The following is a 27,783-nucleotide window of genomic DNA, read 5'->3' as shown; positions in this document are numbered from 1 at the left end:
TGAGGGATTCATCATCTGGGGCGGGAAACTGTTTTCAGATGGCTAACAGGCCATTTACACACACACAAACACAGACACACACACACACAATGAAGATGCAGTCTACACAGCCAAAAGCCATAAAGAAATACAAACAAACCATGTAGCACAAACACAAACACAAACACAAACCCCTCTTTCTTCATTACATGCCCTTTACCTCTGAGCAGAGAGGGAAATTACAACCAGCCTTTTGCCCAAACGTTCCTAAAATGTGATTAAGCTTGACAACTGCGTCTCACCCAGAAGCAACTCTGGCTCTGGTTCATTCGGAGGCTCATCACTGATGTAAAGATCTGGTTGGGAGGTAAAAGGATGGAAGTGGCTTGTGTTCTATGGAAGGTCCCAGCCACTGACGCTTTTAGACCGAAAAAAGTAATTTCCTGTGACGCTCAAAATCCAAAACACAAAAAGCCCATAAATCAATACCCATGAATCTAAACTCTCCTCTCCGGGCCCACAGATGTGTATCAGTGAGCGAGGCCTCTGTAATCGTGGCGTGATGGGGCGAGCGTCTCACTGAGGCCGACCGCACCCGGCACTGGAGGGGGAGCGCTTCATCACAGGATGTTTTCCCACTAAGCACCGGCGTGGAGATTTGTGGTTTTACCATAATGTGGACCTCAGGTCCAAACGCTACTGCGTAACAGATGTTTCCTCTGGAGAGCAGCTGTGGGAGGATGAGAGCTCCCTCGCAGGACCGCCTTCTGAATGTCTTTCAACATAAAGCATCAATGTGAGTGAACACTGAGGCTGACGGGGAGTGGGTGGGGCCGGGAGGCAGCTTTCTTTGTGTTTTGATGACACAGCAAATTCAGAAAGTTACACAAACTTAGGCCTCGAAGTTGTTGAAACCCAAACTTTTAGCTTCTTATTAGATTTTCAAAACTTTTCCAGGAGGAAGGAGAAGGTGGGGAGTGCAGGGAGGGGGGGGGGGGGGTTTGGGACCAGGAGTGCCTCGAGGGATTTAAAACGGTATTAAAAATCTCAAAGCAACACCTTTGGTGTCAATCAAAGGGCCCATGGATGAAGAAACCAAGATATTCATTTAATTCTAGCGAGAACACTTTTGACAAGGAGGCTCTCCGTGCAAAAACTGTGCCCCAAAGCCATTCGATCAATCGCACAACTCGCAGCGATCATTAAACACAGATCTATGTTCAGCCCATCAGCTTGCAAAGTTGCAGCCGACGCCCTGAATACACACATCACCACAAAGAGACGCCCGGCTCCACACAACGTTCTGTGCTATCGTCTCTCTGCAGCTCATCTTGCAGTAGCATCATGCCCGGGCTAAATCACTCTGCAGTGTCAGAGCTCAGACAATCCACTGAGATGGACCTGCCTGATATGTAGAGGAAGAATCATGGTGGATCGGAGGTTTCCTGGTCGTCCTTGTGACACGTAAGGACACGAGTTCAGCAGTTAATTGAATCTGGTATTTGTAGAAATATATATTAAATTATAAATTATATTGTTTTGTGTTAGATTTTAAACTTTGTTCTCACCATTCAGAACAAAAAATCACCTCAATGAATTAAACTGAACAAGACTTATGACAGAATAATTTCCTACAAATGTAAAAATGGATATAGAACAAAAAAGACAACATTCTCTATTATTTAAAATATAACATCTGAGTTATTTTTTTATTTCTTTACTTTAAATGTAAAGCAATGTTTTTGTTTTTGCATTTACCTGTTTTTCAGTTTCAGATTAAATTTTCATGATTGTCTTTTCTCTAGATTCAAAATAATTTTGACTTGAACTTATGATAAGTCAAGTAGATCTAAGAGTTGTATATAACTCAATAGTTTTGGAGTTAGTTATTGGAGAGACAGGAAATAAAAGAGAGGGTTTAGATATTTTGTTTAGTTTTCCTAAACTTGAACCGGACATAAAAAATGAACTTGAACCAGATCGAGTTCAACCTCTAAACCGATGATTAAAAAAACTTCACAGCACATTGAGAAAAAACTGAGAACAAACTTTAACCCAAGTTTTGATCCAGCACTGTGAAGAGAATATCAGTCACGGCCAGAGAAGGCCAGCGACTAATGAATCTCCACATCTGTCACCAGTCTAATTCAGACGGCCACGCCGGCTGTACAGTGTTATGTTTAGGAATGGAATTCCAATGTCTGTGGGCTTTCAGTGACCAATAAAAAGCCAGAGTCAGGGGCATATGAAACACCAGCGGCTGACAGTCACATTAATAACCTAGAATGAATTATTCAAAAACGCTCAGGCTCTAATCCATCAAATAATATATTAAGCCGCTCCCTCTCGGCTCAACGGCGGCTGAAGCAGCAGACGGACACAGAAAGCAACATATTAAAGTAAAAAAATAAATAAATGAAATGAAATAAACGAAACCAAAACATGAAAATAGAATTTTCACCACAGCGGCGGCAACAAAGACAGGCTGAGTGCATTGTCACATCAAACATCTTACTTTCCAAATGTGAGGCTCGGAGCAGAGGCTGAGGAGGAGAAACAAAAAAAAAAGAAGAGAAGAGGGCGTGCAAAGGAACCAGCTCCACTACGGCTGCTGCCATCGCAGCAATTAACAAAGGGAGCAGCACTTGTTCAGTGAATACAGCGGCGGTATTGTGTATGAATCTGATATTCAGCAAGTGAGAGATAATCCTTTCTCTCCGTTCTTTTAATAGGGAGAGCTTAGAGAGGGCCCTCACAAAGGTTCACCATCTGTATCCCCCATGGCTGCTGGCAGCGTATAATCCACCGATCAACTGTACGGAGAAATTAGGGCCATAAAAACAGAGCCGGGCCTCTTTTCTTATTCTCTCACAATTCTTTTCAAACAGTTCGGCAGGAGGGAAGCGACGTGGCTTATCAGCGGAGAGGACCGGAGAGGGAAACGGGGGGGCAACAGGCGCCGAGCTTCTCTGAATAAGCAGAAGGAGAAAGTGGTTTCTAAAGACGGAAGAGGTAAAGTGTGCAAGAGCAAAAGTACAGAGGGAGAGGGTGCGAGAGAGAGAGAGAGAGGGGGGGGGGGGGTACAGAATGGGAGGCGCACAGGCCAAAAGAGCCTAAATGAGAATGGCCCACTCCGGCAGAAGTTAATGACGGGGGATCAGAAAAGCAAGATTTCCATTCAACACTTTGAATTATTCAGGGTTGCAGGGCACCCATTTGCATTGCAGATGCCTTTGCTTTCCATTCCTCTATTTCACTCCCTCCGTTCCTCCTCTCTCTTTCTTTCTCTCTGGCTCCAGCAGCAGGATGGCCCTGCCTCGGGGTGAGCAGATAGACACATTCTCGGCTCCGTGCACAGAAAGCTCTGCCCATGCAAAGCAGGAGATTATCTGCCATTTCCACCACAGCCCGGGTTCAACGGTCACTGTGGCTGAGAAACAAATAAAACAAAGGTCAGAAAACATGCATAGTAAGCCGTTAAAGCTATCTGCCAGGGCCTTGGAAATATTATGAGCGGGTCATATTCCATCGCGGCTTTCAAAACAGGAGTCTTAGAAAAGAGGGAGATTGGAATTCAACGCATGTGGCGAGCTGGAGAGAGACTCGTTAGAAAGAAGAGAAGAAGATGGAACCTCTAGACAACAAGCCAGCGACACATCTGCAAGAGCATGATGATGTGCAGCCCGCTGCTTTTGTGAAAGTGTTGGTTTGATGTCTGATGTCAGACAGAGAGGCACGTGTGAGGATGACATGACAGCCTCTGTGTGGCCCCTGCACCAATCAGAAGGCACGTGCCAGCGCTCGGTCGTTTGTCGTGCAAACTGGAAAAAAAGCTCAGTTCAGTGAGAGAATCGTCAGAGGGGCTGGAGGGCGAGGAGGAGGAGGAGATGACAGAGTGACAGGATGACTCATCATCCGCCTGGCACGCCGTTCACCTAATAACACCCAAACTCTACATCACAGGGGGGGTGGGGGGGGGGGGCATAAAGGGTGAGTCGGGGAGAGGAGGGTGGAGACAGACGCTTCGACAGCGAGGTCTGAACGGAAATGAAGATGACAAAAAGTGTTTGTGAGAGAAGAGACGCGACATCACACGGTGTTCACGATGCAAGTGACTTTGAATGTGTGCGCTCTGCCCCGCAGCATGTGTGTCTCTGGTGAGTGGGGAGGGGGGGGTGCTGCTGATGTTTTTGAGTTAGCAATCTAAAACTCATCACCACAGGGTGCTCTCTGACAGCGGCTCTCTTTCACAGGTTCCCTTTTATAACCAGCTTGTTTATTCATCACATTTAATAAGTTGAAATCTCAGACGGAAAGTGAGGAGGAAGGAAGGAATGAAGCGAGGACTCCAGTCTGGTGCCCCCCCCCCCCCCCCTCCACCAGTGAGGCGGGGACAGCCACGGGACAGAATAGATTATGACTTCGTCTCTGTCGATAATGAACCCGTAACAAGTGCGGGGGCCCCGGGGCCGACAGGGGGCCGCGGTGCCAGTCAGCACTTTTCCCCCGCTGCTCGTCGCACGCCGCTGTTTTTCGGCGGCGGCGGCGGGGGGAGGAGAGGGAGGCGAGGAAGATCTCTTTAAAGCCACCCACTTCCTGTATCTATCATCGGGGGAGCGCGGAGATGGCTGAACTGGTTCAATCAAGATGGTGATAAGACGAGGAAAGCTGCCGACGCTGCAGCTCTCCAGGAGTGAGGCTTAGCTTAGCGCTGCCCATGGGGCTGGATGGAGAGGAGGAGATCGTCACCACCCAGAGATTGTGTGTCTGTCTGTGTGTGTGTGAGACTTTACTGTGAGTGTGCGGTTTCCAGCACAGGGCCCTAATCACTGCACAAACTCTATCACTGAACCGCTATCAAGATGAATAGCGAGCCTGTGTATGCGTTTGGTGTGGGCAAAGCAGAGCGGCACTCTGGGGATCGGCCGTCCAGCCAGAGGTCTAACCACATCTCCTGAGATCGATAGAGCTGCGTCATGTTTCCACGGCCTAATGGGAAATCCTCTGCAGCTATTTACACACTTTAACACACAAAAACCTGAATTTAACTATAAACTATTCCATTTGATTTCCGAGAACATGAAGGTAGCAGGTGCATTTAACACGTTTATGCTAAAAGAATTTCAGATAAAACAAAGTCCGGCCGAGCAGCACCTCACTAAAAGATTAAGATCCATTTATTAGTCCAAAACACATGCACAGACATGCAGGTAGGGAAATTTAACCTCTGCTTTTGACCCATCTGGTGCAGGACACACAGAGCAGTGAGCGACCATGTACGGCACTTGGGGAGCAGATGTTGGGGGAGTAAGGTGCCTTGCTCAGGGGCACTAGACAGGGTAGGGAGACTCTTGGATTTTTGGACAGATCAATCCAGGTTCGTCTTTTGTTGTCTCTCCGTGGAGTCGAACCAGAGACCTTCTCTGCCCATAGTCCAAGTTTCTGCCACTAGACCACCGCCTCTCCTTAAACTATAAACTATAAGCATTAAAGAGTGTCGTGCCCCGACTCACTTTTGTGTTGTGCTAATAAGAAACAGTGTTGATGTAAATCAGTCCTTTCAGGAACAGATTTACATATCAAGCTCCCTCACAGATTTATTCCTCTCTTTTCTTTCTGTGGGCTCCTGCACAAACCATCACCCGGGAGGTGCTATCTCTGTCTCGTGGGGAATCTCACCGATCAGAGCCTCGAAGCAGTTGGCCATGGCGTGTCGCAGGTCCGACTCCCGGCACAGATCCGGTCCGTGAGCGTAGAGCATGAAGCGATCCAACTCCAGTTTCTGTGAAAGACAAACACATTCATATCAGCGTGCCACCACCGGCACCTCGGTAATAGCCTCTTTAAAAAGTAATAGCATTTTTTGGTATTGCACATTTTCGTCGGCTCTCCACGGGAAAAAAGAGGTGGTGGGGGGGGGGGATAAAAAGGGCAGAAAAAACTCGAGGGAAATAAGAAAGATTGTTCGACCTTGCTGCAAAAGGTTCTATTTCATGGCACTGACAGATGTGCCCATGTGTTGTCCAGCTGTGGCATGATGCACTAAGCCGCCACACAAGGAAAATGTGCATACATGCATGCACAAAACCACACAGACACACACACACACACAGGCGCTGGATAATCCCTGGACAAATTGTGAAATGGTAGAGTGGCTGACCTTCATTCTCTAAAACACCACAGAGCGTCCAACTCCATTATCTTTGGTAATATTATCACAACATCCAATGTCCTGTTTATCTCTTTATAATACTGTCATCTACCTGTGAATGTTTTCAGATGTACAAATAGAACAGAGGGCTCATAACTCCACCCGGGCACAAACAGTCTCTTTATGAAACGTTTAAATTTCACAAGATACAGATTCGTATTTGGATCTGCACCAAACTCAACACACTCACAGACACCCGTCTCCTGAACACGTTCTTACTCTGAACTTTCAGTGGATCCATTTGTTAACTTCTGTTTGATTGAACTACTTGAGAACAAAGACGAATGCAGTAAAAAATAGTGACTACGTCGGCACTTGTAAATAAGTCTGAAAGTCTCTAATGTGTGGGTCAGTCAAACTTTCTCCAACTGTTCCTCTGAGCCAAGTCAGAAGCAGCCCAACTTGACTTCACTGGCAGCGCACCACAGATGATTAGCCACCAAGAAACAGTCAGGGTGCTATTTAATTACGGCTGCTAACTGTTGGTGGTATCCCACCTCCCGTGATTGCACACACACAAATTAAAAATCACAATTCATAAATACTCCAACTCAGAGGGAACCCGTTCGGACTTTTAAGCCTCTTCCGAGTGAAGTGGTGGATTGTGCTGTCGCTCGCAGAAGATTTTTTTTTTTTTTTTAAAAAGATAATTGCGAGTGTTCTTGAGCAGACGGCTTTCGAGGAGCTCCGGAAAACAACTTGGCACCGTCCAACACTGTATCACACTCACTTTACCGCGAGCGGCAAATTGAAACAAGCCAAACTGCTACACAGCACTAATGCAGATTCGGGCGGCTGCATCTCTGTATTCAGCGGGGAGCAACATGAAAGATTGAAGTTTGTAATTGCTTTCTTCACATCACGGGACGATTATTGCTGTGTTCTTTACAAACGTGCCAGTGGAGTGCGGCTTGGCTCGGCCGTGCTGCCAGCAAGCGGGTGGGGGAGAGGCAAGGGGGTCTGGTGATAAGAGGAACTGGAGAGTGTTTCAGGAAGACCTCTAGGGGCCCACTGGGACCCCAGCTGCACTGGTCTGGGCCTTCAAAACAACAACCTTTTATGTCCAATTACAAACCTGAAGGGCCGAGGAAGGGGTTCGAATGGCAGCAACACAAAATTACACTTTTCCCCAGCGCCCCCTTAGAGAGAAGCGAAGTCATAACAGCGAGACTCAAAAAACAATAACGCCGTCTCAGACACGTTCTCCTGTCAGATCGCCGACCTCTCATCGGCTCGACCTGCAGGGGGGGGGGGGGGGGGGGACTTGTTAGGAGGTGCAGGAGTTTACCTTGGCTAACATGGCTAGGTGCTGGTTCTGCACGATGGCTGTTCTGTACGTGGCCAGGCCGCCCTCCTCTAGACTGGGGAAGAGGTAGTACAGGTGGACACTGTGGGAAGAGAAATGAAAAACAGGTTAGACTCCCTGGATTTTAGATTTCATGGTTTCTTTTCTTCGATAGAATCGCTTAGTTTCTTCTCTGAGGATTGTTTTTCAAAAAGCAGCAGTAATGTGACCTTAATGTAAAGAGACGTTTCTGTGATTCGCCCTCATCCGGCATTTACCCAATTTATCAAGACCACTTAATCCATTTCCCAGAGATTTCCAGCCTCTCCAGGTCTGTGCTGGAACCCCCCCCCCCCAACGCGGTCGCTTCGCTGGTTCCACAGCTGGGTTCCGGGAGAGCAGGTTCCATTTTCATTACGGTCCAGCATCTCCCTAACCGCTGCGTGTCATTTGATTCCATTTGAATTAAAACAGGCCGTTTAATTCAGTCATTTCTAATCAATGCAGAGAGGGACGAGCAGGTGGCGTTCTGTTTTCCAAATTCACGAGAGGTCTATTTGTCAGAGCATTGTGATCTCACTGTGGAAACAGAGCACTTGGAATTAATAAAAAAACACTTGAGAGTAATGGGAAATAATTCCAGCAGAGTCTCTTTCTAGCTGGTGAACGTGTCAGTCCCACTAACTGGCGTACTGGGCCGCACGGCGTCCTCCAGGTACAAGAATCTACATGTTATAGATATTGGGACTTTATTACTTAAACCTAAATGAGACAGAGGACGTGTTTATTTCCTCTAGTGAGCTTTATATAGTTATTAGCTCCTTTCTCTTCTCTCAATGAAGCCCAGTGTACGGTTGTTTGTCAGCTGATCCCCTCTGTTGTGATTGGTCAACTGTTTTCAGAACGGGACTTTGTTAGGGAGTGTGCCACCGAGTTCTGCAGGGGTCCATTCAAACCCAGCCCTGCATAGCTCCGTACCAGTCAAATCTAGACCAGTTGATATCTGACTGCGACCCGACCCATCAAACCTGACTAGACCCACATGCTACACACACACACACACACACACACACATCAATTGGGTAAGGACCTCATGACCACCTGCAGGTACCTGAACCGATTCAGGACTATAGTTATCGTAAACGTTCGAATGTGATGTAAGAAAGTAAGAAATGTATGATTTCGCTTCATTTTCAATTTATAATTAAGTTAAACGTGGCAAATTTCAGAGTTCACTTTACCACAAACTTTTCAACTTTGCAGAACTTTCACATTCACAGAAGTGTTTCAGACAGAGGCTGGAAAATGGAGCTTCAGTAACTCACAGTATAAAGAAAGTGATGCGTTGTCCCTCTCCAATAATAGCACTAATAAAAGTGATGAACCTGAACGTGAGCAGGACGTGTGTCCTTTAAATGTGCTCGTTCCTCATTCTTTGAGATGCAGTGAACTGTTGACCTCACTGACCACACTCTACATCTGAGGGTCATTAAGTGAACACAGAGGCTGTGGCAGGCGGCGGCTCGGAGTCTCATCTGTCATCCATTATTCAGTCTGCTTTCCCTTACATCTTCGGCAGCAGCGATTCTTAAACTTTATGCCTCACGGACCCAAAAACAGATGTGATGTGCTCCTGTAGCTGCTACAGTGAGGATTTCTACTTCTCCTGCTCAAGCCTTTAATAATTATTGCTCATTTTAAAACTTACCTGATCTTTTCCAGCCTCCCGGATGAAATATTAAATCGTTCTCAGACGATACACGACAAATATTGCAAGTACAACACTAACTCCCTGTGTAAGGAGCAGACAGCAGCAGCCTCCGAGGGCAGTGTGCAGTGGTGTTGCACGAGGCAGTTGGCTGGATCTGCTGTTCCCATTTAACTGGACAAGAGGCTGATAAATAATTCAGAGGGCCAGAGTGTAGGCCAAGCATGTCTCGTCGGACGCTAACAATCAAAGGAGGGAGGCCGAGGAAGGGGGGGGGGCGAAGGAGGGAGCCTGGCAAAACATGCCCAGAGATATCTGTAGAAACGGAGGCTAACCGCCTTCTGAGTACCACTGCTCCCGCCGCATGAGGAGCAGAAGCAGCGTCCTGTGTACCACTGTGTCACTTCCTATTAAGGTTTAATCCCGCTCCTGAATGTTCACTGTTGTGGAAGTGTTAGCATCGATGGTTACAAATTGCATTTTGGTCGCAGGAGTTATGCTGTTGGGCAAATGAAAGTCAGATACAAATCTGTTCCCCCCTTTTTTCCACAAACCGGTGTGAGTACATGAGAGTGCTCAGCCGTGTGGAAACACAGGAAGCAGCTTTTTATATATTCCACTAATAACCTCCACTCAGACTGAAACGAGGAGGTACAGTTGGTTAGTGGGCAGCTCGCTCACTCACACACTATAGCAGGAAGTCTATGCGATTAATAATGGCTATATATAATTAGCGCTGGGTTTAGATAAGTGCCGGGCAGCATCGCTCACACTCACCTGGGAGTCAATAACACAGTCAGCATTCGAGACAGCAGCTCTGGACAGCTAATTGCAAGTTGTCATGGAAAATTTCAGGCCGTTACAGAGAGAGAGAGGTGGGGGGGTCGTAAGGGAGGGGAAAAATTACATCCCCTTTCCAATTACCAGTAAATCACTGTCTATGAATGAGTCCAGGATATGGAGAGGAGCGTGGTTGTGACAGATAGATGTAGACGATGAGAACAGGAGAAACGGAGTGAGAGAGGGGTGAGGAGGGAACGAGGGGGGGGGGGGGGGGGGTAAGAAAGGGCTGAGTGTTGTAGTCGGCTTCAATTAGCGGTTGCGTCTATCAAAGATGCGCCAGCACTTTCTCACCTGGTGAGGAACTCGACAACAGCATCGCCCAGGAACTCCAGTCTCTCATTGTGATTGATCCTGGGGGCGGGAGAAGGGGGGGGGGGGGGGGGGTGGAGATGTGAAGGCAGTTGAAGAAGTTGCAAGTAAGACGGACTTTATGCAAACACACACAGACACACACATACTGCTGCTCACCTCATCAGTGCTCTGAGCAGAACAGCAGCTCACATTCAATAATAAGCAGTCACTGCCCTTAAAATTAGCTCATTTCATTTCCCCTGAGATATCCCTGCCTTGCACAGTTAAAGTTAATTTTCTTGTCAGCAGGCCTGCCGGGTATATTAATCACAAGCTTGGTCCCTTTGATTGCTCCCGTGGTCAGTGATGGCGTGAACAGATATGTGGCGGCGGGGGGGAGGGGCCTACCTGGACGGGGAGGGGTCATCCTGCCCCAGACGAGACATGATGTTAATCAATGTGTTGATTCCTGACAGAAGAGAAAAGACATGCGCAGGTGTGAAGGGTCGGGGACACTTACGAGACAGACTGGTCATTAGACAAGAGAGACAGTGAGACAGCAACACCCACCCTTCTTCCTCATGTACATGTGGTGGACCTTCCGGTCGCCGTACTTGGGCTGGCGGATGCCACAGTTGGAGAGCGAGTTGCGGGCGTGGTCGGGATTCATGCCGAAGTTGAGGTGGTGGCTGGGGTGAGTCATGGCCAGCTGGAGGAGGAGAGAGAGAGGAAGCGGGTAAGCAAACAGCTGTAATTTATCACTTTTCACCTCCGGGACCATTTTCATGAACTAACAAACCTCAGCTGTGTCTACACCGGAGAAAATAGGGTCTAAATATACTGTGCTTCCTCTGCTGTGTTTCATATTGTGCAAAATAATCTCTCTATGAAGTCCTGCGCTGAACAACAGCCTCCCGTTCGCTAAACACTGGATGAATGAGGGTGTTTACTCTCTGGAGCAGGTGCAGTCACTTTATATTCAGAATTCTGATCATTGTCATATCGGACAATATGTCACGAGTCATGATTTGTTGCAATCCAACAATCACAGGGTGTGTGAGTGCAGCCGAGGAGGCATTCAGGAGATGCAGGGCGACTTCCTGTTGCCCTGTGAGTTTTCTGGGGCCATTGTCTCTTCCTCCTTTGTTTTAGAGAAATTGATGAAACCAGTGAACCGTGCGATGAGCGACACAACAACGGAGAAGCACCACGGAAAAGAGCGAGCGAGTGGGATCCGGCAACACAGGCGGCGAAAACAATGGATCCACATTTGGGCTGTTGGCCAATTTCTGTAAAACACACACACACTCAAAACAACAAATCTGAAGTGGCCTGTGAACTGCTTGTTGGACGGTCCATTAGCTTCGGCAACTAAATCCCCCCCCCCCCACACCTTTCCGACACCGGGATAACGGAGGCTTGTGTCCGACCCTGTCTGTGACTTCCTGAATCCGATAATCCAACATTCACCGCCTCTTCACGCCATGACAGGCCCGCGGCAAAGAGGTGAGCCAGAAGCCAAGGACTGAATTTGAGACTAATTCTCTCCTCAAAACAAAAACAAGTACTTTATTTTGGCATCTTGTCTTTGTGGCAGTTTCCAGTCTTTTATCCCACCTCTGCAAAAAATCTGCTTTGCAGCTTCCATTTAAAAAAATCTGAGCAGAAAATTACATAAAAACATGCAGGGAGAGATAGTGTCGTCTTATCTAGAGCAAGAAAGAGAAGCAATTTATTTCTCGGTCTGAATTACTTCACCTTCACAGTTATTCAGATGTGGACAGGAACTCACAAAAGAGCTTTTAGACACCGCAGCTGCTGAGTTCAGGTCAGAGCCTCGAGTCTCTGCTCCTTTGTGGATCTGGTTGGTTTGGGTTTCACATTGAAGGTCTGTTGGCCCTGACCTTGGTCCGAGGAACCAAAGGGCCAATTGATAGATAGATAGATAGATGGATATTTATATAGATAGATAGATATATAGATTGCTGTATTCATCCCCGAAGGAAAATTAAGTCGTCATAGCAGCCGGTATATTTGAATACAATAAAATACAATGCAATAGAAAAAACAAAAATAAAAAAAATATTGAGGTAGGTAGAAAGAATAAAAACAGAAACACAAGATAAATAGGTAGATAAGGTGCAGTGGCAAGATGATGGTAATAATACTGATGATATGATGGTAATGTTATTGTTAGACAGTATATAAAAGTAGTACAGTATATATAGTATATAATATAATATAACATATTATATATTTATAAACAATAGTTATTATACCAATATAATAGCAGTATATAGTAGTAATGGCAGCAACAGTATATATAATAATAATAGTAAATATAATAATAATAACTTGTACACATGTATAAATATGTGTATATAGACTTATATATACATTGAATATACAAAGAGTATAATATAATATGATATGATATATAGCAGAGGTATAAATATAAGTATTTGACTATACAATAGATAATATAATATAATATGAGTGTAAGAATATGTAGACAGAGTGTGCAAAAGACAATATTATTGTATAAAATGATATATAGCATCAATATGGTTTATATTAACACATATCACATATGATGTGGAGTAAGTGTTCCAGTAAAACAGTATATTTTAATAATTAAACGCTAATACTGATCAGAGCTCATAAACCAACAGATTCTGGATCTGTACTGGCTCAATAGACAAAACAAACAGGTGGAGCCACCACGACAGAAAGACAGAGAATGTCCCAGCTGCCTCTTTGTCACAGTGAAAGTTGTTTGTATGAAAATTAAATGACTCAAACTTTCAAACCTTCCCAAAGTGGGATTTAAAGGTAAAATAACCCTGAAGGAGCCGAAGCACATTAGTCAACACTCTGCTTTGTTTGAAGAGAGGAAGAAAAACTGCTGTGCCTGGAAAGACGGCTGCGGCTGAACTCAGAACTCGCTGAGGAACGGAAAAGGAGAAAGATAGCGCTCAGTAGGATATGTCAAGCCTTTATCAATCTTACATTATGAGAACGTTAATCTCAGTCGCCGAAAAAAAATAGAAAGAAATCCGTCTACTCTCCCCCCCTCTGGCTTTTCTTTTTTCAAAATGCTTGTCTCCTTTCAGCCAACTTCAACTCAATTTCAAGCTCCAATGAGATATATATGTAAAACGTTAACAGAGAGGTTTCAATATTTATGGTTGCTCAAGAGGCCTTCAGCTTTGTAGCCTTGAACACAGACACGACAAATTCAGCAGCAGTTGTGTGTTTTTTCTCCTGTGGTTAAGAGGAACAGCCTTTTTATGAGTGAGGAAAAGAGCTCATAATGTGACATGACACAAGCAGAAATCCAGCAACTCTCAGCGCCGCGTTGACAGTTCGATAAAAATATAAATAAAAACAACAACAACCACGTCAGATTTCCAATTTCTGCTCCCCCATCGTGCGATGTCAGACACAAGTCAATGACTGCCTACAACACAGCCTGCACTGCAGAGTGCCGAGTCTAGAGGAGACGTATCAAGTGAAACACATCAGTTGTTCTGTAAACACTGCAGGTCCTTCGCCGTTAAGGAAAAACATCCAACGGCAGCTCTGGCTTCCAGAGCCGCGATCGACAACTGCAACTGTTCCCGTCAGCGGAACGACTCCGGGAAGTATCGCAGGGATTTGGATTCAGCGATCACACGGCGGCTGCTGCTGCTTCATTTCCTTTCGGCTAAACAGGAATAAACACCATCGCTCACTCATGGAACTGATGAGCATAGTTTATGAATATAACGTGTGTAGTGTGTGTATCAAAGTAAATCCGGATTCAGGGGTACACACGACAGATTGAATGGACTGAGGCCTCTGTTCTCATTTCTGATAAAACATGTGAAAACAGCCTTTTTTTATTCTCAGCAGATTGTTATTTTGGCCCAAAAAGACAGAATTCAAAAGTCCAAACTGTTATTTGAGTATTTTGTCACTTTCCTTCTTGACTCAGTTTGGGTGCAGGTGTCATTATGATGGATTCACAGAGCACTTGAGGTAATGGTTTAAAGATTTTGTCTCTGTGGGAGTGGGGATAACTTCCTCTGATAGAGCTCCAGTGTTATTAGTTTTATAAAGGCAGCAATAATTGATTTTTTTTTTTTGATTTTTTTATACACAATACAGCAAAGTGGCAATGTGAGAAGCAAATGTAAGATAATTATCAACTCAAATTGCAGGATTTTGGAGACTGGATCTCAAAGATTCACAACTCATGTGTGTATTTTCTTTTCTAACTTGGTCCACTACTGAATCATAAGGACACACATGTGGACATGAGGCTGGATTTATAGCTGTGTGTTAACTTTCAAGCCAGAGAGAGTGACAGGAGTAGCCCCACTACAGCTGGCGTGGAACTCCCCCCCCCACCGAAAAAAAAATATGTTACTACTCGTTGAGGTTAAGGCGGAGACGGACGAACCCTGTGGAGACCACAAGAAACCAGCCCGGCCTCCATCACAGTAAATCACAGCACATGGTTATTGAGAGAAATATAATTATACAGCCTGATCATACGATACGTCCATTCACCGCTGCCATGGAGCTATCATCTGGTGAAACTCGAAGCTGAGCTATAAATCAACATCTGCAGTTAGGGGGTGTGGGGGGGGGGGGTTGTTAACCCGCTGCAACAAGTATAAATCACAAGTCAAGATGCGACCTCAGGAGCTGGGTCGTGTTCCAGATCACTGGTCAGTGCTGGCATCGATAATTTGATTAAAATTCGATATTCGATATTCCATATACTTGACATGTAAAATCTGATACGCAGCATTTTAAGAATCAGGGTCCATAATGGCCGCATTGCCCCGGCTGCTAAAACAACTCCTGGAGGAAACGCTGGATAAATTCAAAGCCTGTGAAATGTTATTCAAGCCAGCCCTGGTTGAAAGAAGGTGGACACCACCATCACCAGGTTGGGGGGGTGCATCGCCATGAATAAAAACAAACTGATAAAAACACACAGGTGCTCTGTATACGGAGTCACAGCCGCATTCAGGAAGGAGCACAAACAAAAGCATGTGATATCAGAGCCGGGGCCTTGTACACTTGAATTATTGAGATCCTCTGTGATGCCTCTCGTTCTGCCAGCGTGGGGCAAAAGTGAGGAATGGGGATGGAATGGAACCACAGGGGGGGGGGGGGGGGGGGGGGGGGGGACGGGGGGGGGGGGGGACGGATTATGAGGGTCTGGTGGATGTGGGGATGCGGGAGCATGTGGCGACCACGAACACATGCATCTCCAAACCCCACCCCCTAAGTTTTAAATGTTAAATGTTTAAAGGGGAGGCTCTTAGAAGAGGAGCTTCAAAGGGCCTCTGCTCGACTGGTACCAGGTGAGGGGGGGGGGTGCAGAGGCTGTGTGTTTGCAGGTTGCCTCATGCCGCGGTCAGATCTCTGCACGGTAATGCAATAACAGGTGTGTTGCTGCAGAGAGGATCAAATGATGCTTAACACTGACGCAGTTCGGCACAGTGATTATGAATTTACGACATATGTTCTTGCAGTATTGATTCACAGATATATTCTTTCATTAAAACATTAGAGAGAACGAGCTGGAAACTGCTTCTGTACAAACTCTGCGGTTTCCCCCAGATGATCGGCTGCTTTCATCTCTTCTAAGGAAAATATGAAACAAGGGAAATAAATTAGCAGTTTCCTTCAACGGGAGCACAGCTCGTTACTCTTCGTGGCGAGAACAAAGATTCCAATTCGGAAAAAAAAACAATTCAACGGTCCTGAAACCAAGAATGACCACCCACGTCCCGTTCCTCCGCTGAAAACACTTCCTTAAGAGTAACCACAGCTCCCAGCTCACCGGGACGGAGTGCCAGTTGGAATTGATAATGTCAAAACACTTAACACTGGTATATATTATGCTGTCAGTGCCTTTACTGTTGGCAACACGCAGTTGCATGGAGGCAATCATCTCATTCCCCAGGGGAAACTCCCGCCTGGCCGTGCTCGACCACTGCTCATTAATATTTCCACGCTTGGCCGATGTCAATCATCCTGGAAAAGAACTCAAAAGGAGACTTAAACCCAGTAACGGTTCAGAGGCCTGTTCCCAGAGTTCGCCCCGTCAATCACACATCCTAATGTTTGCAGTTTTCTAGTGGAATTCAAGCAGCCGAAGTCCGATGAATATCTTTAGACGTCACAGAGGGGAAGCAAACACATACAGGAGGTCATGAAAAAGTAGAAAATGTCAATATTTAATAAGGAAATTGTTCAACTTAAACCTTTTCTGTAGCAGTGGAGTAAGTTAAGCTTTGAATGTTAATGCAAACTTTTCCTCACAACTTTTCCTCTACTCTTTATGATCCCTGTGACGATTCACCAACTGTGTATTTACTTTTATTACTACTTTGTTATTTAAAACCACTTTTCTAGCTTGAAAAGTTTAAAACTCACCCATAAATCACATAAACACAGCTACATAAATCTAATAAATTCAAACCATGCGCAGCTTGTATCGGAGTTCAATCCATAGTAATGCAATCAAAGAGTGGTGCCATGTGTCGTGTTTGCAATGAAGCGACTGCCACTGGAAAACATTCAGCTCATTAAATGTGATCATCCCATCAGAGAGGAGGCAAATGGGAAGTGATCTGAAATGAGTTCTGACTGGAAGACGGCTGTTTGAACCGGCACCGTTTCACCGCCGCCGCCGTTCTGTCCAAACCTATCTGGGCAGGAAGTGTGTGTGTACCGCGGGACATTAGCCACAGATGTGTGTGTGCAGTGGGGGGGGGGGGGGGGGGGGGGGTCCTGTAAGCCCGGCGATGATGGCTCCCGACTTTGGCCATTTCAGTCCCAGTAGTGGTGAACTGCTGACAGTCCAGACACACACACACACACACAACACAACGCACAAAGAGCAATGTCACGGCATTAACACCCCACTGGATAGAATTGCAACGCAGACAGACAGGCAACACACACTGCAGAGCCGTGTGTGTGTTTGTGTGTGTGTGTGTGAGCTGTCATGATCAAACTGATTGCGTTTTTCTTTTGTTTGTTTGTCTGTCTTTTTTTTTGGGGGGGGGAAGATGAAGGAACCGAATGAGAAAGAGGAGGGGAGGGATAAATCCATTTACTTGTCCCCAAGAGACAGAGATGTCAAACTCAAATGGGCGTCTCCTCCGTGAGAGGGCCACAGCGAGTCGGGAGCTGGCAGCGGGTCAGTGTTTCCCTTTCAGTGCCCATAATGACAGGTCCTCATTAAACAGACGAGCAAAAGGCCAATCATTGATCAATACGTGAAATCTGTGCTCATAAACACAACCAGTGCACTGGACATACACACACACACGCACACAAACACACACAGAGCCGTGAGCAGATCTTAATGCATCCTTTCCCTTTTTAACTCTGTATAGGCTACAACACATTGATTTCTAATGTATCAGGTTATGACAGGTCTTCAATATTGCTGGAGGCAGCCGTGGGGCTTACTCCAGGAGCACACAGCTCGAGGCTGCAGACCTGACAAGGGAGAGCTGGCATCACGGTGGAGGCTGTTGTTGTCCTCACTACTGTCACTGCAACTCACAGCCGAGCCGGGCTGCTCGCTGCAGAGATGTGACTCAGGCCGCGGTGTGGGTTACCTCAGCCGACTCCTGAGGCCCTGCTTCTACCTGAACTATCCCTGCAGAGGTGGAACGGGAAACCGTAATGAGGCCAATGCTGCCTCCCTGGATCTCTGCACACAAGAAGCCCCGGAACACAAAATGCTTTCTTTTTTTTTATTCTGACTATCTTACCCAGTTATAGACTGCAGCCTTCCTAAAGAGAACCGAGGGGATGTGCCTACCATTATCCAGCCTGTAAGTTCAGGGCTTTAAATAATGCAGCTTGGTTTTGAGGCTATGAGATGCTCAACACCTTGGGAGTCATGACTGTGCCTTACCTGAAGGAGGCAGCGTTCCTTGAAGACGTAACCGATGAGCTTATCCAGGTGCATGAGACACCGGTGGTAGCGGATATGATGCGTGAGAACCGGCAGCATCATGGCGTGCTGTGGAGGACAGAGAAACAGGATTGTGACATATATGAAAGAGGAGAGAGGGGGGGGAGCATGTTTTGAGAGAAAGTGTGATGAAGAGATTGAGAGAAAGAAAGGGAGCCGGTTGATGGAGGGAACAGGGAGGGAGAAATCAATCAGACAGTCATTATTTATTAAGTGGTGCTCTGCAACAGAGAGATGAAATAATCAAAACCCAATCGCTGCACGGCGAGAGGAACGACAGCGAGGAGGGAAATCCACACGTGGCCTGGACAGTCAAATCAAAGCCCATCTCCACATGTTGACACACTCACACACTGACAGCCCCCTGTGACCCGCGTATATTATATTAAAAGAAAAAGTTTGAGTGCAACAAAGTGAGGGGAAAGTGGAAAAGAGAGGGGGGGAGGAGGAGAAGGGAGGGAATGCGACATGGAAGAGAGAAAACAGCCAGTGGTCAGCAAATGAGTCCGACAGTCAGAGAGCCAATCTGCAGAATCATTAGTGGAGGCTTATCAAGGCTGAGGAACTGTAGCAGAGGCTGGTGTACACACATTAACCCCGTGCCACCACACCAGAGAGGAGGGAGCCATGCATGTTTTAATTAGCGCTGGGGGGGGGGGGAACTCGGGGCCCGGGAGCTACAAGCAGCGCTGCCACGTAGCCCTGGGGCCATCACAGGGGCCGCGGTGACACACTCCCCAGGCCTTGTTAAGCAGCCAATTAACAAAGCCAGGGCCTGCTCGTGTCCACAGCTCCTGACCTGTTCTGATCACCGAGAGAGAGAGTGTGAGTGTGTGTCTGTGTGTGTCTGTGTGTAGAGGGGCAGGGGCTTGTTAGAGTTGATACTCCGGTAATTAAAAGGTGGGACATTTCTAATTGACTGTCACGGATGACGCTTGGGAAGCTTGGACACTGTCCAACCAGACCGCTGGACCCGAGCTTTCTTTTCCCCTGGCGGAAATATTACAAGTATGTTCAGGTTGGGTTTTTAATTAGTTATGGTTTGCAATAAAAACTGAGTGACACCCTAATGATTGACAGCTCGCTGGGACATCGCTACCCTGGCTTTATCCCCTGATCACTACTGCACTGACTCAAGAAGACGCCACGTCCTTCAGAGGACTCGGTCCACGAAGTCTGAGCCGAAGTGAGACGTCCTGCTCTAAAGAGGGTTTCCCTATTTGTGTCCCTGTCCTGTTCTGAGCACTGCCTGAGAGACTGTGTGTGTCTGTGTGTGTGTGTGTGTGTGTCTGTGTGTGTGGAAAGGTGGGGCGGGGGCTTGAAAGAGTTGATACTCCGGTAATCAAAAGGTGGGACTTTTCTAATTTACTGTCACGGATGATGTTTTGACAGTTTGGACGCCGTCCAACCAGACCAGTTTTATTTTTTTCCATGGAGGATATTTTACACGCATGAATTTCAAACTACACTTTAACTAAATATTTAATTATTTATTTTCCATAAACCACCAGAATTTAGCTATTTGATAAATGATAAAATTAACGGAACCTCTTTTGGTTTAAAGGCTCATTTATTCTGATGTTAACATAGAAATTCAAATCTTTTTCTCCATATCTCTCTCATATATATATTTATATTTATTTGAAAAATAAATAGATGCACATCATTGTCTCTGTGAGTAAAGACCCACCCACACATGAATTTCTCTGTGACATCACAGAAATCAAGCTGCGTTTCCCTTGAGATGTTTTGGACAGAAAGAAGCAGGAAAACAAACTCGCAGCATAAACGAGCAAACATGAAAATTAGAAAAGAAACACTGATGAATAAATAAAATCCCCCCCCCCTGCCTGTAAAGTGCAGCCGGGTCCTTGACGGAGCCTTTCAAGTGAAATAACCTCGGTGTAGCCGAACCTTGTCAGTAACAAGGGGGCGGATTTTGGCTCCAAATGGAGCGGCTGCTTTTAGAATCAGGAAACTATAGGTCAGTTTTGCCATTATCTCTCGTCTGTGTCACATGTTGTGCCGAGTTCGAAGTGAAATTATTCAGGAACCAATTAGTCGTAGCAGTACAGCTTGAAGCAAATATAATTGGGCAGCAATTATGGATTGGTTCCTTCTTTGCTAGACCTTGCTGCAAGAGAGGTCTGGTGTGCGCGGCTAGAACTTTCCTGTCATTCGTCTCCGAGTGTGAGCACGAGTATCAGCTGTAGGCTATCCTCACTGCACACAGGGAGAGAGAGAGAGAGAGAGAGAGAGAGAGAGAGAGAGAAAGAGAAAGAGAAAGAGAAAGAGAAAGAGAAAGAGAAAGAGAGAGAGAAAGAGAGAGAGAGAGAGAGAGAGAGAGAAAGAGAGAGAGAGAGAGAGAGAGAGAGAGAGAGAAGAGAGAGAGAGAGAGAGAGAGAGAGAGAGAGAGAGAGAGAGAGAGAGATGCTCAACACTGATGCCAATTATTTTCTGAGTAACAGGCAGAAAATACAGCAACAGACAATAAATAAGAGAATTAGGAAATAAACCACACGAGTGCATTTTATCACATTCACGAGTCTGTGAACAAGTGTAGCTCTGTATGTTTCGATGGGGAACACATTCAGAGTTATGGTTCAAGTCTCATTAGGAGCGCTCGTGCTAAAACTGAGCATGGAAAAGTGCGCTTCATACGCTCGCAGCCACTTCCCTGAGATCCAGATTACGTTCAGTGTGAAGTATGTGGCGATAAAAAAAAGGAAGTCCTGGTTTATTTTGCCTCCTCACAAGAGCTTGAAGGAGCTCAGGGTACATGTGCTCCTGCCAGAGCCAGCGGTGCTCCAGTTGTATATAAATAAACTGTCAGGTCTGAGACGTTACTTAATGAAGGGTCCGGCTGCCGAGGCTCTGTGGGAGTCCACTTTCCTGACACGGATTCTGACACTTGAACGGTGAAGTGACGCAACACGTGGAAAGATCACACGGCAAGTTTCTGGCCGTGGTTGCGCGGCGAGCACTGGTGTGTGTCCGTCTGAGTGGAAGTGCGTCCGTGTGCATGCATGAGCACGCTTACAGGATAATTGCAGAGTACTGGAGATGCTTGCAGCTCGGGACATCTTTTTCTACATATTATATTCAGACACACATTGACGGGATGTCATGTGTGTGATGTAGCTGTGTCTCAAAAATAGACTGTAAACAAAGATGGATGACATGACAGCTCCACAAACAAGAAGGGCTTGATTGCCCCCTGGTGGTTGTCTTCATCATCAGGGAGGAACTCTTCTCCATGTTAGTAGATGGGACTTCACTAAAAAGCCATGTTATATACGTATTTTTTGTTTCTCATTTTAAGTAGTTCTTAACACAGTATGTCAGAGGGCTCATGATTCTGATAAGTTTGGTATTTATTAGTAATTTGCATAAGTGGCTCAATTTCTACCAGGAAATCATTCTGTAAATTGAAATGTGTTTTATCAACAGACAATCTGCTCACAACTTTACTGCCAGCACATTACCTGGATACTTACAAATTATTACAGACAGGAAATATGGTAAAAGAAACTCTAACGATAAGGTGCAATAAGGCAGAATCTCCACTAAATATGAAAATAGCACTCAGCTGCGCTGCATTGGCCCTCAGTCACTTTTAGAAATGATTTTAATAATTTAATGATAACTTCTGAGGCTGTTGGTTGTCTGGCTCCTGTTTGCTGGGACTCCGACCACCCCCCCCCCTCCCCCTCAGGTATTTTCAAACACAAGGCCCCTCGTCTACTTAACAGTTTAACTAAGGAGCTTATTTAACAATGGACTCAGTGAGTTAAGTCATTTATCAACAAAAATGTTTAAAAACGCATTTTAAATGTGAGGATTTGCTCTTTTCTACACTTCACATAAATATTTAGGGTGTTTTGAACTGTTGGTCAAACAAAACCAGAAGCTTGAGACATCGTTTTACTTTGAAACGTTGCTTCCCTGAAAAAAAACATTTGATAATGAAACAAATCCATTGGCAAAATTAAATTGAAAATCTGTTTTTATTAAAACCCTAATCGTAAGTGATTCTCTTGATTCATAAACCATTTCACGTTTCTTACTTAATATGAATATTATTGTTTGTGTGCCTCCGTTGTGTCTCTGCACTTAATTTATTTGTAATGATCAAATTAATGTTCTTGTTTAAAAGCTTTTTTTAATGGTGTTAGGATTTTTAGTGCTTTTCATTTGAGATATTATGTAAACACCATTTTTTTGTGTGTCTGTGTGAGTGAGTCCATGTTAACCTCTTCACAAATCTACACATTTGTGAGCATGTGAATGTGACCACGTGTTCCATCCCCGAGTGTTACAGCATGTACATGTGCCAGTGTGTGTGTGTGTGTGTGTGTGTGTGTGTGTGTGTGTGTGTGTGTGTGCATACAGTTGACGGGTGTGTTACCTGACAGACGTCGGAGCGGATGCCAGTCTTCCAGAAGCCCTGACTGCTGAGCTCCACTGTCACCTCACGGCGCATAGTGTTCTTCTGGCGGATCTTCTGAAGAGCTTCCTGCCAAACAACCAGCCAGTCAATTATTGATCCGCTGGAGCACAGCCCACAGGGACAGCTCGCATCCTCACAACACCCCCCCCCCACCACCACCCCTTCCCTTCTCTCCCAACAGATACGCTGGCACATGCAATAAAATGAAACCTGCACGGCACGACAAGCATACGGTGCAGCAGTGGACAGGAGCTGCAGGAGAAGTGACAGCTCTGTTGGTCCTGGCTAATTGAGGCGCTGCCATGGGTCAGCGGTGGTGGTGGTGCTGGGACAGGGTGTAGGAGGGCTGATGCTGAAGCCAGCCACCCTGTGCAGAGGCACCTGCCTGCCCATTAAGAGAACCACACAAGAGCCTGGAGGATGCTCCATCAGCAACAGCAGGACTCAGAATCACACACACACACACACACGCACGCACGCACGCACGCACGCACGCACACACGCGCGCGCACACGCACACGTGTCAGCCCTACAGCAAATAACTGCAAATTCAGTGGGGGTGGTTGAGTTTGAGACAAGAGGGTCCTACAAATAACAAGCTAGAAGGGAGATGTATTGACAGACTGCTCCTCCTCAAAGAGTACGAGTGTGTGTGTGTGTGTGTGTGTGTGTGTGTGTGTGTGTGTGTGTGTGTGTGTGTGTGTGTGTGTGTTTCATTCAACTGAGATGCCACTGACTCTGTCGGAGTTCGCCGTGATCTGCCTAAAATGGAACGGCAGGAATTTTTTTTGACTCGCAGAGAAAATAAGAACAACAAAGGCATGAATAAATAATGCCATCCTACTTTGAACTGTGCATCAAAGTGAACACGCTCGCCCACGCACAAACACATGCGTGTGCAACCACACGCTGCACATCTTCCCCGTGCACAGCCAGCCACTGTATACGGAGAGCAGTAATCACAGAGAACCGTGAATGATATGTAAATACTTTATTATGCAGGGCTTTCCACGGGGTCAGGGAATGGACACAAGCACAGAAAGTAAATAATGAACTAGGACGGGGAGGTAGAGAGAGAAACTCTCCGCCGGTCAAACAGGCGAGTCACGGCACATTTGACTTATGTCATCACATCCTTCTGCTGAGAGGAGTGTTTGTGTTTTTTGGATCAGGTTGAGGTCAAACACCAAAGACACCGTCTGAAATCCAATACCCACTGACGGCAAAAAAAACATCTGTTGCACTCGACTCCCTTTGCAGGTTCATTTAGTGGCTTTGTGTATTTTCCTCACGTCATCTGAACATGGGAAAGGGAGAAGATGAAAGCTACTGGACTTGCAGATGGTCCGCGATAAGGTCTGGGAAAAAAGTTGGCTGTCGATTTTCAGGTTTCCAGAGGACAAATAATGTTTTTTTCAACATGGCTGACCTTCACTCTGAGATCAAAATGTTGTATTTGTAATGAGGGATGTGTTGACTGGAGCCCGACCAACATTCCACAGACATTTCACTCTTAGCATTCATGTTTATGTAAACGTATTTTTAAAACTAGTTTATTAATAGTAAAATACTATAATAATGTCAATGGTGTCTGTTTGCACTTTAGTACTAGTACATAGCTTTTCTTATAGATTTTAAATGCACTTTTATTAATTCACAAATACAAGATACAAATGTCTAACAGAATGTATATTCAAACAAAATGTATCTAAAGTCAAAAGGTAAGTTTACTTTGTGTACTTTGTTACCTTCATTTTTCTCTCTGCATCTTTATTAAGCCCCAGAATCAAACAAATAAAAGGTATGTAATGTACATCGAGTGGGATAGCAACCGTATCAACCGATAGACTGAAAATAGGCAACACAACCCTCTCAGGTTCTTGTGTGGCCCGGCTGAAGCCCAGAAGAAGATCTGCAGAATGAGTTGAAGATAGCTTTGTGAAGAATCTCCTCATACAGCTCGACCGAGCTCGACCAAATCTGCAAGGAGGAATCAGAGCAAATCCCCAAATCCACATTGAGCTGATAGAGACTCCGAGCTGAATACACTGCCAAAGTGCAGACTCGGGACCTCATACTTATTCAAATTAGAGATATGAGATCATGAAGAAACAAATGTCTGTATTACCGTTGCAAAACTTTCTTAATGGCACATTCTGGCCTTGTTTTAATGGGCTACTTTCTCTTGAATTTTGTGAAGTCCAGTTCTCACCGTGGTTTAAACACACTGCTGATCTCCCTGAAGCTCAGCGAACGCCAAACCAAGCACCAAGGAACCACAGGTCCGACTGGGGGAGCCAACTTCTCAGGCTGATTCTTAATGGAAGCAAATGTCTATCAGGGGAACGGGTGTTAAGTCAGTGACAGACCAGTTACACCCAGAAGCCCCAGCGTTCCCAGTGGCATTAAATAGGCATCGATGCCACTCCGGTGAAGAGACACTGACGCAGCTCACGCTCGCGGAGGTGCCTGACGGACCCCGTGTGAGAGTGTGCATGTGTTTGGGTTCGCTAATTGCTCCAGTGCAGCTTGACAGTAGGATTGTCAGGGGCCGTTAGCCGACAGCTACCTGGGAAACAAGCTAATTGAGCTCAAGAGTTCTTGCTCATTATTGGTTCAGAGCGAATCAAACTGAGTGGAGACGGAGACAGGATCTGCGGCGCCGTCCAAGTCCTCAGAGAGAGGACGAGCTGTATCTGCTGCAGAGAAGTTATCGCAGTCCGGCCTCCAGGAGAGATATGACGGGACAAAGCTCTGGAGCTCGGCTGCTTCGGGCCACACACAGGCAGCACCTGTACCCTGTGATTCTCCATGGCTGCACGGCCATTACTTCACTGAACCCAGAACCTTTTCCAGCTTCAGTCCCTGGCGGGGATTTGACCTTCACTCTCAACTCAGGGGAGCATTTACCGCCCTCTTATCCTGAGCAGTAGTTTCATCTAAATTATGCTGTCAAAGGACCGACTCACATTTTTCAAGATGTCTTAAAACAATAATCTGTCGAATGAACTCCTGAAGCCTCGTGTTACCTTCAGACAGACTTTGGACTTTTACTTTATTTCTTAAAGGTCACAAAGAAGAGGAGGAAAAACTGATTCACTCCAACATATGACAACCGGTCAATGGTTCTAAATCCTTATTCCTGTTGAAACATGAACCTTCCCTTTTATTGGTTTAAGAAAGATGTCATCTGTCCGTCCAACGACTCTATAAGTGTGAAAGTATGGCTGTTGTCTGTGTCTCTGCTCAGTGCCAGCATCCTTGTTACTGTGAGGAAACAGCTGACTTCCCCCGGTGGCTTCCAGACGAGCAGCCGTGGGATCGGCGCTCACAGCACGAGTAATAGAAATGGTAATAGTTTGGTGTTTTAAATCAATGGCTGAGAATCTCTTGTATCAGACGAGCGAGCGAGCGCATAACCTTTCTCATCCGCTGGGAACGAACTCCCCCGGAGGATTCGAACTGAACGCACGTTGCACCACATCCACGCGGAAACACAAACGATTTACAGACTGGCATCGTTAAAACACGAGTGTGTCAAAGGCAACGAGGAACATCAAAGGACGTGCGTTAGCTTTCAACCCACCTCTCTCTGTGTCAGCTTCTGCTTGTCGATCTGCTTGACCTTGGGGCTGTTGGCCAGCAGGTGGCGCAGTTTCACGTAGCTCTTCCACAGCTTCTGGTACCTGTCAACAGAGAACGAGGTGATGTCAGGCTGACAGGAGTCCGTCTCCCACTCACTCTGCTGATTTGCAGCAGCACATCAATATTTTATCGGCGGCTCGGCTGATATTAAACATAATTTAACAGTAGCCTGGGGCCGTTATTGCATCAGCTGCTTTGTGTGAGGCCCGTGTACACTGCAGATTCTCTGTGTTGCACACACGTCCACTGTTTGAACTGCGAGGCTCACGCACACGTTGACCACGTGCACTCCACCTTCTTATCTCTGCTGCTGAAAAAGTCATAAAACATTTGATCGGCCCTCAAGAGCAAACTCACAACCTCCTCGTTCTCATTTTCTGTGAAGCCCTATTGTCTTTTACACTCATTTGCATCTTAACAGAGGCAGCGAGTTATCGGCAAGGTGACATGTCGCCACCGCACTAACCGACTCCCCTTTCTCCCCCACCTCTGCCCCCCCCCCTTCCCTCTCTCTTTTCAATCAGACCCCCTGATTGATGCACTGAGGGCCGAGTGTGACCGTTCTGCTCCCATTCAGGAGACTTTCTCCTCATTTACCCAGAGTTATTCAATTATGATTGGTGGGACGGAGGGCTGAGGTGGTGGGGGGTTTTCGGGCATATGACGGTGCAATGAAGGAGAGAGAGCGAGAGAGGCATAGAGAGAGAGAGAGGAGAGAGAGAGAGGAGATGGAAAGACGCGGAGGGTGTACTGAGGAACAGAAGAATTATAGAGCTTTAATAGCGGGGACTTCATTAGAGACTGAGACGAGGGACTGAGACGGCTTTACCGCCCCGATTATCAGCTCACCACCACCTCCGCACGGAAGCAGCCGGAGCGGACGAGAGAGAGGAAGAAAGAGAAAGCGTGACACAGAAAGACAGAGAGAGAGAGAAAGGGAGAGTGAGTCTATCCAGCCTGGGAGGCCCCTTCGTCCCCAGTCCGCTCCGATGACCTTTCCACAGATCCACTGTGTGCTCTCTGGGTAGCACTGCCGTGGTGCTCGCCACTGCCTGCTCATGCTTTCATTAGCATACGCTTCCTCTTCCTGTCTCTAGCTGTTCTCAGACAAACCATCTGTAACATCACTGGTTTCATCTACATGCAGAAGTAATTACTCTTTTAGAATTTAACTAGATGTTCAAGGATAGATGTAGAGGGTAGGTTTTAAATGTATAGTATGTAACCTCGGCCACTAGGGGGAATCTCAATTAAAAGAATAACAAAGGCCTAAGCTGTGTCTCGGTTTAAAGGCTGCATCCTTCGGGGAACAGGGACGGGTAGAGGAGCAGAGAGGCTGAGTCAAAAAGAGACGGAGTGGTCTGTGATCTGCGTC

General features: G+C 46.2%; 1 protein-coding gene across 1 annotated transcript in view; it reads right to left on the bottom strand.

The window, feature by feature from the left end:
- drosha (drosha ribonuclease III) overlaps positions 1-27,783 on the bottom strand; it is a 76,984-nt gene that overhangs the window by 34,442 nt on the left and 14,759 nt on the right. Inside the window, exons 15-22 of the mRNA XM_062379440.1 lie at positions 26,350-26,449; positions 22,722-22,829; positions 18,254-18,361; positions 10,888-11,026; positions 10,726-10,786; positions 10,318-10,377; positions 7,479-7,578; positions 5,659-5,761 (exon numbers count right to left, since the gene is read on the bottom strand). Of these exons, the coding sequence (XP_062235424.1) occupies positions 5,659-5,761; positions 7,479-7,578; positions 10,318-10,377; positions 10,726-10,786; positions 10,888-11,026; positions 18,254-18,361; positions 22,722-22,829; positions 26,350-26,449 (779 nt within the window). The remainder of the gene's footprint in view (positions 1-5,658; positions 5,762-7,478; positions 7,579-10,317; positions 10,378-10,725; positions 10,787-10,887; positions 11,027-18,253; positions 18,362-22,721; positions 22,830-26,349; positions 26,450-27,783) is intronic.

This window comes from Platichthys flesus, chromosome 21 (assembly GCF_949316205.1).
Source record: "Platichthys flesus chromosome 21, fPlaFle2.1, whole genome shotgun sequence".
NCBI lineage: Eukaryota > Metazoa > Chordata > Actinopteri > Pleuronectiformes > Pleuronectidae > Platichthys > Platichthys flesus.
Note: the sequence above shows the minus strand (reverse complement) of the source record. Positions and strands in the feature narration are given on the sequence as shown.